We start from the raw sequence: 13947 nt of genomic DNA on the forward strand, positions 1-13947 counted from the left end.
ACTTGATCCCAGGACCCTGGGATCATGACCTGAGCTGAAGGCAGACGCTTAACCAACTGAGTCACCCAGGCGTCCCAATATATGGGCTTATTCTTACCTTTCATACTGATTGACATTTAAATTTTGTGTTGTTGCTGTTATAAACAGTAATATTAGCAGTTAGTAGTTTTGTTTTTGTTTTTGTTTTGTGCCAATAACTACCAATTTGGTTAAGTCAGTCTGTTCATATTTTTAAAAGGGGCACCATTAAACAGAGATATACCCTCAATATAACAGGGCTCCACTTTGAAAGATCAGAAGAATTATTTATTCTGCTGACCCATTTTTCCAGCTCCAACAACCCGAGACATGGCCTTAAACGGTATAGAAAATTTCCACAACAGACTTTGAATGCCCAGTGCTGAAATGAAACAAACTTCTGATTTATGTATAATGAAGCCTTTCTACTTGGGTAAAAATGATAACTCTGCAACTTGCCAGAGTTAACATGTGGTGACATCACCCCGACTCTTGGGCGTTTCCTTTAATTATGAAGTAGCAACTGTGTGTGTGTGTGCACACGTGAGTGCTAGCATGCATGTGCGTAGGTGCTCATGTGTGCTGCTTATGTGAGAAAATGAAGCAAGGGAAGCCAAATACTATTCCTTAAGCTCTATGGATGCATATTTATTTTAAAGAAAGAGTTATTGATCATTGTCCTACCCAGGGGTTGAACACTAGCCAGTGGAATTTGGGGACACAATTCAAAGCCCATCCATTAATAGCCAACATTTCTGGAACACTGACCATGTGGCATCACATTAAGCATTTTAAATGCATGGGGCCCACATGAAGTCCTACAAAGAGGACATACTTATCCCTATTTTAAACAAGCAAAACCTGAGGCTGGAAGAGAAGTCATTAGTGAAGTCTTTCCCTTTTATTCTGAAGTAACAAATCTTTTTTTTTTTTTAAAGATTTTATTTATTTATTTGAGAGAGAGAATGAGAGAGAGCACATGAGAGGAGGGAGGGTCAGAGGGAGAAGCAGACTCCCTGCTGAGCAGGGAGCCCGATGCGGGACTCGATCCAGGGACTCCAGGATCATGACCTGAGCCGAAGGCAGTCACTTAACCAACTGAGCCACCCAGGCGCCCTGAAGTAACAAATCTTGTGGCCATACCTGTGTGGATGCAAGAATATCGCTTCCCGGGCGCCTGGGTGGCTCAGTCGGTTAAGCGTCTGCCTTCGGCTCAGGTCATGATCCCAGGGTCCTGGGATCGAGTCCCGCATCGGGTTCCCTGCTCTGCGGGGAGCCTGCTTCTCCCTCTGCTTCTCTCTCTCTCTCTCTCTCTCTCTCTGTCTCTCATGAATAAATAAATAAAATCTAAAAAAAAAAAAAAAGAATATGGCTTCCCCTCTATCATTTTACAAAACTGCACACAAATGGCAACTGACCACAATAATGAAACTAAATGTTCAGCCTCAAATGCGTTTTTGTGGCATAAACATCCCACATCCCATTCCAGGTAGCCATGCATTCTGAGTTCCCAGGAATGTCATGTGGGTTTCTCATCCATGTACCTGAAAGGGGGCACTCAGGGGCTTATTCTATCACATGGGCTGAGTAGGGGACCAGGGGGTGGATGGACAGTCACAGCAGAACTGACTTAAAAAACAAATACAAATCCCAATTACATAAAGCAGCTGGATTCTGTAGAAGACATTGTGGAGACTTTTGGTATTCAAAGAAAAGCAGTTCTCAAAGCTTTTCCAATCCATAATTTGTGAGTATCATCACTACAAATAACCTTTCCCATAAATTGCAATACAACTAAAGATAATGGGGCCCTCTCAGATCCTTAACAAGAGTGACTATGTTAAAAGGGGATATTATCACCACAAAAAGAATGAAAGAAAGAGAAGAAAGAAAGAAAGAAAGAAAGAAAGAGAAAGAAAAGAAAGAAAAAGAAAGAAGAAAGAAAAAGAAAGAAGAAAGAAAGAAAGAGAAAGAAAGAAAGAAAGAAGAAAGAAAGAGAAAAGAAAAGAAAAAAAAGGAAAGGAAAGAAGGAAGGAAGGAAGAAAAAGAAAGTTACTATATGAGATGATGAATATGTAAATTAGCTTGATTGTGGTGATATCTTACAGTGTATATGTAATATCAAATCAACAAGTTGTACACCTTAAATATGTACAAATTTTAGTTGTCAATTATACCTCAATAAAGCTGGGGGTGGGGAAGAGAAGGTAAGTCAGGACCCATGAAGTCACGTCGAAATGAGAAAAGTTACAGTTACCAACTTACACTTCAGCAAATACACCTTCCTAGAGTCATCACATTTTGAGGTCATCATCACATGGTGAAATATCATTGTGGGCGCCACTATCACATTCATGCATTCCTTCAGTCACATGTCCAACGAGAGCTTAACCAGCCACAAAGTTTCCAGTGATGAGTAAGACTGGATCCTAAACACAAGCGGGCTCTGCTCTACCATCATCATGGCATTACATTTCCTAGGACATTTGAACTTGGATGTAAGAGAAGACTTTAGAATGACATCCAGGGATCTGCAAACACTGTCCATCAGAGAGCTTCCCAAGGAGGGACCTGGGCAACTGCTGTATTGCTGATTCCTCCTGAGGACGGAAGCCCTCAGATCAGAGCTGGGGCTCATTGTAGTCACTGCAGATCACACATTTGCAATGCAAAACAAGTTGAGAACCAGATTTTCAGGGATTCCCTGGATGTTGGAGAAGCATGGATGTTGGATGTGGATCTTTTTTTTTTTTTCTCAGATAGCTTAGGAAAGATAAATTTGGACCAAAAAATCCAAGACTATAGAGAAGTAGACTTTTTATCAGCTCTGCCCTTCCCTGGGTACTGAACTACAGGCAAGTTGTTTAAACCCTCCACACACCAGTGTTCTTAAATGGAAACTGAGATATGATGGGACCTACTCTCTAGGGTATCTGTGCTTATTATGGAGTTAAGTACTCGACACAGGACCAGGATTACAAAATGCCCTGAAAATTTAATTACACAATAATCTCAATAATAAGTAGGCATCTTGTTTGTTTTTTGCTATAGATAGTAAGTCAAATTTCCTGATAGACATACTAATTTTAGGATCAAATATTCAGATGCCAACAGAGGCTAGGCAGGTAAAATAGATAAGCAAACAGAGAGGGTCTGAAAGATTCACATTCTTTTTGAACTATCTTCCATTTTCTTTTCTTTTTTTTTTAAGATTTTATTTATTTATTTGACAGAGGGAGAGACATAGTGGGAGAGAGAACACAAGCAGGGGGAGTGGGAGAGGGAGAAGCAGGCTTCCCACTGAGCAGGGAGCCCGATGCGGGGCTCGATCCCAGGACCCTGGGATTATGACCTGAGCCAAAGGCAGATGCTTAACGACTGAGCCACCCAGGCGCCCCAAACTATCTTCCATTTTCATATGAGGAAAAGCAAAATATTCTCTACTAGAAGAAAAAGCAAGACAGGATAACAGTAAAAGACTGCTGGCATTTGGCCTCCAAGCCAGATACACAGTAGGGAGCAGAGGTAGAGTCTGTGCCTAACTGGGGGTTAAGTGTAGTGGTCTCTGGTCACTTCCAGCAAATTGGTCTGTGTGGGATTCATAATCTAAAGTTGGCTATGTCTACTGAACTTTCAAGAAAACCAGAAATCCTGTATTGTAATGAAATCTGAATATTGGCCATGAATATATGTTGCAAAAAAAAAATAGTGGGCGCACCAAACACAGTGTGCAACTAACTTTTCATTTTAGGCGTTGCCTGACATCCTCAGTAGATGTCTTTAGAAAGCACTGGTATGCGGTTCTGGAACCCTCTGTGGTGTATTTAAGGGTACTTTCTTGAATATGTTTCTTTGATATCCAACCCAGCAAAGCCCTAGAGAAGACATGTGCAAATTTTTTGTGTGCACATTCAGACTTGGCTTTTAACATCTAATACAGCCATAGTTAACACTGGCGAGCTTGGGCAGCGTTTTTCTATGGCACGCTGGCAGGTGACCTTTGAGAAGCTAAATTTGAGGAGGGGAGTGCTGATTTGGATGCAGCCCCTTGAGACCCAGCCACAGAGGGGGTCTCTCTACACAGCTCCTGTGTCTGGTCTCTGCTCCATCGCCTCATTGTATGGGCGGCTGGGAGCAGTGGGCTTTATCAGCTGTTCTCTTTTGTTGTAAGCCTCATTGTTCAGTTTAATGTCCTTGATCAAAATCTCTGAATTTGCAAGGCCTGAGGATGTACACAGACTGCCTGATAACTTAAAACGGGGGTCATTTTGTCCATCTTTCTGACAGTGCAGGCTCCTGTCTCCAGCAGGGTTATCCCAAGGGTCTCTTCCAGGTACTGGAAGGAGTCACAGGGACTAGGAGGCTATTTGCATGTGATTTGCATACATTTACATAAGCCTGCATGAGCTCTGTAAGTCTGAGCAGGGGTGATTCTGAAGGTCTGGATCCTTATTTCCTCTGCCTTGAAGACAGTCACCCCTAACAGAGTCCTTCTTTATTAGATGTATATCAGGAAACAGGTCATTGGAGGTTGGAAGGAGATAGAATCTTAGCCAAAACAGAATGAGCCCATTAGAAAAAGCTCTCTGTTCCTTCTGTTCCTTTAGAGCAAAACTAAGTAAATATTTATGGAACACTGACCATTTGCCAAATGTAGTTTTAGGTGCTGGGAATTCACATTGGACAGCAGTCCTGTTCACTTTACCATTAATTTTAATGAAGGAGAATGGGTATAAAAACAATTAAGAACAAGAAAGAAAGAAAAAAGATAAACCCAGGTATTGTTAACAGCTATGCAGAAAACAAAACGGGGAATTGAATCAGGGAATAGCTCAAGGGGAAGGATGTGGCATTGAGTAGTCTGCCCTGGGAAGACAATGGGACCTACATAATAATCAGGTCAACTGTGTCAGGAGCTGGGGAGAGTTCTCTAAGCACAAGGAGCAGTGGATATAATCCAGAATGATCTACATTGATCTACAATGATCTTAGGTGCTTTTATAAAGATTTAAAAGCATAGTGTCCCCTGTAGTTTGGAGAGAAAGAAACCATGCTATGAAATAAATGGACAGGGGTTAAGTTGTGTGGGCTTGTGGGTCAAGGTTAGAGTTTGTGTTCTTCTAAGTTCAGAAGGAAGCTGTTGAATTTTGAGTTGCAGAACGGCATATCTGATCCACTCATTTAAAATGGGCTTGACCACTAGGAATAGAATGGGTAAAGGGAGGAAGGAGAAGAGGAGTGGGAGGAGATGGAGTGTGTTAGGGCATTGTTGCTGTGGTCTCATCCAGATGAGAAATAGAAGTGTCTTGGCCTGGGATGGTGCCAACCGAGAGGAGTGGATGGAAATGTCTTTTCAAAGTCTAACCAACAGGATTTTGTAGTGGATCATACATGGGGTATGAGGGTAAGGGGAGAATCAAGGAATTATTTATCAAGAATTTTGCTTTGAGGAACCAAGCGGATGAGAGAAGCCATTTGCTGAAGTGGGGAGACTTGGTGAGGAGTAGCCTGCAGGGAAGGAGGGAAGTAAGAAGTTGGGTTGTCATGCCTGTGTTGTAGATCAGAAAGGTTTTTGTTTTCCCCACAGTGGAAGCAGCATTGTTTAGGAAGAAGGACCAATAACAAGGAGCAGGGCAAAACCTGCAATGATGTTCCCATGACATTTCATTTTGCTGCTCACAGATTCCAGGTTGGTTTCTTGTGAAGGAGACCTTATCAATGCCCTTTCTCAATTAATACTGGCAGACAGGAGATAGCACGTATCTCTTAATGGGGGAGAGTATTGTTTACATATTGAATGAAAGTTTTCCATAAATAGACATGGTAAACTGGCAGGTAGTTGGTAAATAGATAGATAATGGCATTAAGTAGCCTACCCTGGGAAGACACTGGAGGTCTAAATAACATCAGGTAAACTTTGTCAAGAGCTGATCAATCTATTTTTTTTTTGATCAATCTACTGATAGATAGGTAGATAGATGAATAGATGAGAAAGAGGATAGAGATAAATGATGATAGATGGATAGATCAATCAATGGATAGATAGATGGATCAATGGATAGGTATAACTTACAGTTTGAGAGTTTCATCAAAAGTAATCAGTGGGTCCACATTCAGCAAATGGTATGTCCCAGTCTTGTGTGCAAAAGGAAGTATTTAAGGGAAACAAAACCTTATTTCAATAGTGACAAAAAGACCCCGTCTCCACCACCAGTAGAACAAGATATAAGATGGGAAGCAGAGGGATGAAGAAAAAGAGTGATAAATTCATAACTTAATTATTCACTTAATATGGGTCCTTATATACTTTGTTCACAAACTCTAGATTTCTGTGGAGGACTAGGAAAGAACACTAAATATGTCCAGATAATCCTGAATCTTTATTTTCAACCAGTTTGCTCTATTTTCTGTTTGATTCCAAGGACTCGAAATGTTTATATTAGTCCACAGATCCCCAGAAATTGGCTATTTCCTTTTTTTAGGAAATGGTAGAATTTTAGTTGGTCAAACTGAAGTCATTTTCCACATTTATAAAGCACATTTTCTGAAATGTGCCAGATAATTTTTATTTTTTTATCATTATAGAAATTCCTATATGACAAGATGTGGTTAATATAAAAGAGGAAGGTGTCAGTGTGAAGAAACCATTGGGACAACACATCTCAGAATTTTATGTCTCTTTCTGGTGATCTAAAATGGGGCCAGACATTTCCATTAATAAGCGTCCCAGGTATGCAAGCATAGCACTTTGAAAAATCCTATCCTAAGACCATCCTGGGGTCTGTAAACTAGCTAGCTCATTCAAGTTGGATGAAAGTTCTTAGAAACAAAAAATTCTTAGAAAGTTCTAGAAAGTTCTTTGGTTCATCCAGGGTCCTATCTATTGAGATATTGAGCCTCTGTCTTCCTTAGGGGATCAGTAGGATTGTGGCCACCCCTTGGCTGTTCTTACAGGTCCATCACTTAGGTCAGATAAGAGGATGTCATACCTCGCCCTTCTGGGAAGAGCCCTCCTAGTCAGAAATACCTTCTCTCACATCCCAACTTTTACCACTGCTTTTTTTCAGAAGCATATATTAAAAGACCTCTGGTGTTTGACCTTTAGCCCAAGGACACAAAGTCTTCTGCAAAAGGCAGCATGCCTGCCCTTCTTTGTCTTTCAGGAATTCCATATAATGGATGTTTTCATAAAAACTTACCAGCAGGAACAGGAAATAATCACCAAACCCTAAAACGTGACCATTCTTTGGAGGTTGTTCCCTAAATTGTGCCCAATGGGTATGCAATGTGCAGAGCTTCTCGATTTGCAAGTATTGTTGTATGCTCTTTTCTTCAGTAAAAGTTCCTAAGGGGCCAGGATTCATTTTACAGAAAATGCTCCATCCAGAACACTGGGAAAATTACAGGATTCTGTTAATCTTATATACAGGTTGTTTGAAAGTTACCTTAGATATCATGCATTGATTAAGAATTTTTATGGTTCCTGAATGCACTGAACTGTATTCCATACTCATTCTCTAGTGGATAAATGTCATTTTCTTTGGGATGTAAAAAGCACTTCAGAATTCTCTGGGTTATAATTAGGAATGACAATTATCAGAATATGTTGCCGCAAAGAATTCTGCTTAGGTGAGCTTTCAAATTTTTGTGAACTTAACATGAAGGGACATAGGATGGATTATCTAGCGGTGATCCATGGAAGAAGACAAAAAATTGAAATTATTATGGTGGTTCAAGAAAATATTGATATGGAAGAAAATTAATTACCACATCATTTTCAAAAAGTTCACCCGTAGCTGGTCAGTAGTTTCCATACTATTAACTTGTATTGGCAGTAAATCAAAAGCATAAATCTGTTTTTCCAGGTATAGGTTTCAAATCATTTTTATGCATTCCCAACCGTATAGCCTGTAAATAAAAATAAAAAAATACAACAACCCATTTGATTTGTAGTTCACTTGCAGTGATATGAGTTGTTGAATCAAGTGTGATAATAATGTTTTTGTATATTTGTTTTAAGGCTGGAAATTGAATCCAGTTGTGGGTGCGGTCTACAGCCCCGAATTCTATGCAGGTAAAGAGTTCCTCTTTGCATGACTTCTTTTTCATCTGTTTTAAATGTGTTTTGCCTGCCAGTAAAGAACAGGTTTCATAAAATAATTTGAACTATGTAAATCCCTCTCCTAAGAAGTTCTGAAGGATTTTTTTAAAGCAAAACCAAAAGTGTTTAAAACCCTTTAAAAATAAAGGGGAATCGTGTATGTGTGTTACACTGTGCGGTACGCACGGCCCTTCTTATGACATTTTACATTGATTTTTCCTCAAAAAAGCATCGAGACTTTGTTCGAGGGCATATTGAACAAATGTAGAGCTGTTCATGCCCATTTTATTTCAATCTGCCTGGATGTGTTTTTTAGCCATCCATTTCCATGTGGGGTTACCTTTCTTTCTTCCTGGCAAAGCAGAGAGTTGGCTAACTTATTCCAATAATGTGGCAGTGAGTTGAAATTGCCAAGAGAAGGATTATTTAGAAAACGAAAAAAACAAAACAAAAAAAACCCAAAAAAACAAAAAGCAAAAAAAAAATGAAGTGGTCTTTCTTTCTCTATTAATCAGTATTCCTTAGCAATTCCATCTCTCTCTGCTCTGCCTTCCAGGGTAGGTCTCTCCCCTTGCCCCTTCCCTGCTACCCGCCAACTACCAGTTGATCAGGAAATCCCTATAGAAAACTTGTTCATCACATTTTGGGAGAGGGTAACCCAGAAGCAGCAGTGGTAGAGATTTTGGCTCTGCTTGGCCTGTCACTTCTGCCCGTTAGCCCCTTGTTTATTAACAAGGCTGCATTTAACACCTTAGAACGTTAGTAGATTTGTCACATGGGGATTGAAAAGAACTCTTTCTTTGATGGGGCCCTTGCTCTTAAAAAAGGAGAAATAAATGACCAGTTGGTCCAGATCCACTCACTTAGTGACCTCTTCACAGTAAGTCCTACCCCTTCTTGGTCCCTTCTGGGGTGCCATCTGTCGTTTTCCTAATCATGGATCAACCCTAGCGTATGACAGAAACATAGGACACTCGGATGGATACTCTAGCAGAGTCACCAACTCAACAAAGAAAAAAGTGGTAAATCTGGGAAGGCCCATTTGATAGCTAAGGTCTGGATTTCAGATAGGCAATGTTTGTTCTTCGCATGTGATTTTTACCACAAGCCTGGGTTAAGTCCAGTGACTCTATGACCGTGAAGTAGCTGCGTTGACTCTTCTGGGGGAGAAAAGTCTTTGCTGTAAGGCTTTCCATGGTTATATGGTGGAACCCACCTCATGAGAGGACACTTAGCAAAGTGAGGAATGTAAACACTGTACTCAGACAGCCCAGGTTCAAATCCTGCCCCCCCCCTCCACTTGCCAGCTGTGTGACTCTAGGCAAGTTACTTAACCTCTCTGTGCCTCAGTGTCTTCATCTGTTAAATGGGAGATGATAATAGTAACAACCTCACAGGAGCTTATTAGAATTAAATGGGTTAATATATGAAGACTGGTGCACAGTCAGCACCACATAAACGCTGGACAAATAAAAATAAATTAGTATTCCACCTCTCTGCCAGAAGGGGAAAATTAATGGAGAACTGATTGTGATGAATTCTGAGTAAACCACTAAACTAAGAGATTCTTTTCTTAATACATGAGAGGACTAGGCCTTCTGTTCTCAGCTTGCCTGTTTGGGGGAAGTTAATTTCTGGGATTGGAGGTAAGGCAGTCTGTTTAGTTGCACAGATATTGCTGGGGTACATCCTTGTCCAAAGCTGCAAAGAAAGGACATCCCTCAAAAGGGCATGCAGGAGGCCACCCAGCAGCTTTCATGCATCTGGGGGCACTGCCCAATGAAATGGGGTAGCTGGGAAAACAAGCTGACACATTCTCTGCAAGTGTGTGCACCTGGCTACGTGCATGGTTTCTCCCCAGAATAATGGGTCAAGGACGAGAAGCAAGAAGCCATCTGACGAGGAGGTAGGGTATAAATGTGTCACTTGGGAGAGAGAGATGAAGGACATGTTTCTGGTCCCATGCAGTATAGTTGCTGGTCATCCGGCTCGAGCAACCAAGAAACGCTCCTTTATGTGTGATCTGAAACCTATATGCATATCTGTGGGTGTTTGAGAGGACATTAAGACAGAAGAAACCATTCAAATTGGCTTGTATATATAAGAATAAATTAATCTCCATGACTTTTAGAACGTTAGAACAGCCATTCAGATTAGCCCTGAGCCCAGCTGCGGAAGTTAGATCATGGGACTATCGGGAAAGAATAAGTTATAATAAAGATTAATATTTACCGAGTATTATCTGTGGCCAGGCACGGTTCTAAGCACTTTACCTAAATTAATGTATTTAAATCCTCATGGCAGTTTTCCAGATGAGAAAACTAAGGTACGCAGAGTCTCTTAGCACTAAACCGCTAAGATTTCAAGCGGGTAAGAAGCTGGCTAGATTTTGAAACCGAGAGTCTGTGTTCTTTACAACTGGGTTATATGCTGCTTCTTTTTTGTGTGTAAATATTAAAATTTGTAATTCTTATGGACTGTGTCCTATGATGGTAGATCAGGCTGCTGCTCTATGTCCAAGCCAGTCAAATTAAAGAAGATGAGTAAGATAATAATTTTGGATTTTTCCAACCACCACCAACACCACCACCCCGGCCACCACCACCACTTCGTCCATATTCAGACGAGTTAACTGGCTGTGTCAGGGGCAGTTTTAAGGATTCTGGACAACTAAATAATTATTTCTATGAGATGCCCCAATAAACTTAAATCTAAAGAAATGGGGCATGAATAAGTAAGTGTTACTTGAGAAATCTGTGTATGTGTGTTAGTGTTGCCAATATGTGGGCTACCCTTAATAATCGGAAGACTTCTCTTTTTGCCTAAATTATCTGTGTATGTATGTCAACAGAGTTCATGATATGCAGAAATATAGGGAAATGCTGCCAATCCAACACTCCAGAACAATTCCTTTGAAATATTTGAAGACCCATAAACACTGAGAATTGAGCTAACTTAAATCGGAAGTTAAGACACCAATATGGATGGAGTGCATATATGCAAATGTGGACATAGCATGTATTCATTTCGCTATGGAGATATAATTACTAATGTCAACCATTTGAATGTCCACGATTAAGAACTTAGGAGGCTTCTTGGATTTCCCCAACTATAAACATAGTCTGGATTTATCTTGCAATTTCGAATGTGCCTCAAAGCTGAAATGAAGACCTTGTCATTGATTTGCTGTGGATATTTAGCAGGCCAGCCCTGTGTCTGCCTGAGATAGAAAGTCAGGCTTATTAGGCACTCCTATATATAAGATTTTCTATTAATGACAAATATCATAATATTCCCATAGTATAATTATCGATTTTCTGAAGCTTATGCAGAATTAACAACCCAGCCTCCAATTGTCTCTCAGAACGGGGCATGAAAAGTTCACATATTTTGTAAATTAAAATCAATATTTTCAATCTCTCCTAAAGGTAATTTTCCTAATTTAGTGGACTTTTCCCTAACATTTATTTTCTCTTTAATTATAAAATGGCAGGTTATTGATTTTCGTATATAACCTCTTGACGCCCTGAGTGCATTTTTATTGCTAACGTGGGGTGGGGGTGGAGAGGGCAGGAGCACCTCTTAATGAGGATCTTTAATTACTAGCTGAACAGTATTAATTTGCTTTGATAAATTATGACGCACACTCTCCCTCACGCACACGTTCCAGGGGAAGCATTTAGAAAGCTGTTATGAAAGGCCTTTCATTTCAGGTGGTTTTTCTGAACTCTTACCAAGTCCTACCCGGAAGAATGCTTACCCAACACCAGTCTCCAGAAGCAGATAGGCATAAATCAACACATGCCATGAACTCATGTAAATCTCCTCCAAAGACAAGTGGGTGTTTTCCTACAAAGCTACATGGTATTGATTGTTTTGCCTACATCTAATCATCTTCGGGCTCCTTGAGGCTTATTCTCAAGATAAATGATTGATAAGTCAATTAAAAAAAAAGTGCAGGTAGATCTCAAAATCAGTGTCTAAGACCATTCCATTTCAGACTTTTTTTTAAAAAAATTGAGGGCAATAAATACAAGTACAGTATCTGCAAATACCTGTTCCCAGCAGTATGCTTCAAGTTACTTAGTATCATCAGAAACAGTGTTTCTAAGAATCTCAATGAGGAGGCCTCAAAGGGGGTTCTTATAGTTCCCCCTTCATTGTGAGAAGTTCCACTGCCATCTAATAAAAAGATTAAAAGAAACAGTGGTGTCTTTTAGGGAGAATCATGATAGCTAGCCAATGAAACTGTTGATTGAAAGCAAACACCTTTAATCTTCATACATAAGTAAAACAAAATAAAAATAAATAACAAAAGGTTACACACAGTTGTCGACATGGGACTGACAAATGGCAAATCCATCCGTTTCTCAGTTGCCAGTAAGATGGCTGCAAAGCTCACCCACGCTGTATATCATATCTGCCAACTCATTTCTGTGATTAAATATTCCATCAGTAGGGCTATAAGGCGGCAAAGCTTAACAAGATTCATAAGATGCACCACTTGAACACACATAACTCACTTCCGTGGATGGAGAGCACCCTGCCTGCAAAGGAAAAATGGAATTGAGGTAAATTACTCCACGAGTCATGATCAATAGGGAAAGGAAAAGATCTACCAATGCAATGCAGATCTAAGATATAGTTAGGTCCCGATGACAACAAACACACAATTCAAGTCAAAAGTAGAGAGATGCAGAGTAAATCAACTTGAAAACCTTGAAGATGGCAATGAACAGTAGTCTGGCGACACTATTATTGTTGGTGGGGGTTTTTTCAGTGCGGGGAAGAAAAAGGGGGTCCTTAACTGGATTTTCCTCCTAAAAATACACATTTCTGGTTTCAAAGGGGTGGGGGGGGAGGACTGAAAGAAGGATGCCTGGCTGCAAAGTCACATATGAAGGTGGTCGGGTCTTAAAACTAGGTTATCCTGGGGTTATAGGGAGGATCAGGTAAGGTAATGAGTGTAAAAGAACTTTATAGACTGTAAAGTAAAATAAAACTATGAGATCAGTGTGATGACTGAAGTCAGCTGGATTGATTATGTCCACCTCGGTAAAAACCTGGCCACGGACCACAGGCCTTGATACCAGGCTGGCTGATGGGAGACTGGGTTCGGATCTCAGTATAAAGTTTAAAAATGAAGAGGATGGATGTAGCACTCTGTGATTGCTTATCTCGAAAGGGCAGGTGTATTTGACCTTGGATTACCCGTAGAGAGGTATTGGTTTTCTATGGGCTTTTGGCCACTGTGAACCATGATTCATCTAAAAATTGAGTCAAAGGAGGGTAGATGTCGGTCTCCCTCCCAGCCGCTCCCCCCATTTCACTTCATTGAGTCCATTACAGTTAAGAGAATGGCCTTTAGCCACACTTTTGGAGGGACTTCTCTCCAATTCCCTTCCTGCAATTTGGATACAATAGTATCTGAAAAAGAGTAAGATTGTCAGAACCTGTGATAACTAGGGTCCCTGACACAGGCTGCTTTCCTTTTATTGGCCACTGTCCTAGACTTTGTGTTGGCTTGGGATGATGTGCCCAAATCCTGGGTACAAAGGATGTGTTTGGGGTGGCTACCTTAGTATCCTGAAAGAATGTAAGGTGGGTCTGCAAGGTACTTGCTACCACTCAGAGCCCCTCAAAGCAGCAAATATTCAGACACGCCTCGTGGCTCTAACACTGCCCATGTCCACCCAGAGGGCCAGTTTCGACTAGACACAGAGCGATGGCTCCTCATGAACAGTGACCTTTGGCTCTGCAATGTTTTGTATAATTTACACATCTGCCAGATTCAAATGCAGTGCACTTCAGTGAACTGGAACAGAAGA

The 13947-nt window shown here is 40.6% G+C and overlaps 1 protein-coding gene across 4 annotated transcripts in view; it reads left to right on the top strand.

The window, feature by feature from the left end:
- RBFOX1 (RNA binding fox-1 homolog 1) overlaps positions 1-13947 on the top strand; it is a 332921-nt gene that overhangs the window by 225839 nt on the left and 93135 nt on the right. For all 4 annotated transcript variants that reach the window (XM_021698134.1, XM_021698135.1, XM_021698136.1 and 1 more), the window contains one exon: positions 8039-8092. In XM_021698134.1, coding sequence (XP_021553809.1) covers positions 8039-8092 — 54 coding nt within the window. The remainder of the gene's footprint in view (positions 1-8038; positions 8093-13947) is intronic.

The sequence above is a fragment of the Neomonachus schauinslandi genome, chromosome 5 (genome assembly GCF_002201575.2).
Source record: "Neomonachus schauinslandi chromosome 5, ASM220157v2, whole genome shotgun sequence".
Lineage (NCBI taxonomy): Eukaryota > Metazoa > Chordata > Mammalia > Carnivora > Phocidae > Neomonachus > Neomonachus schauinslandi.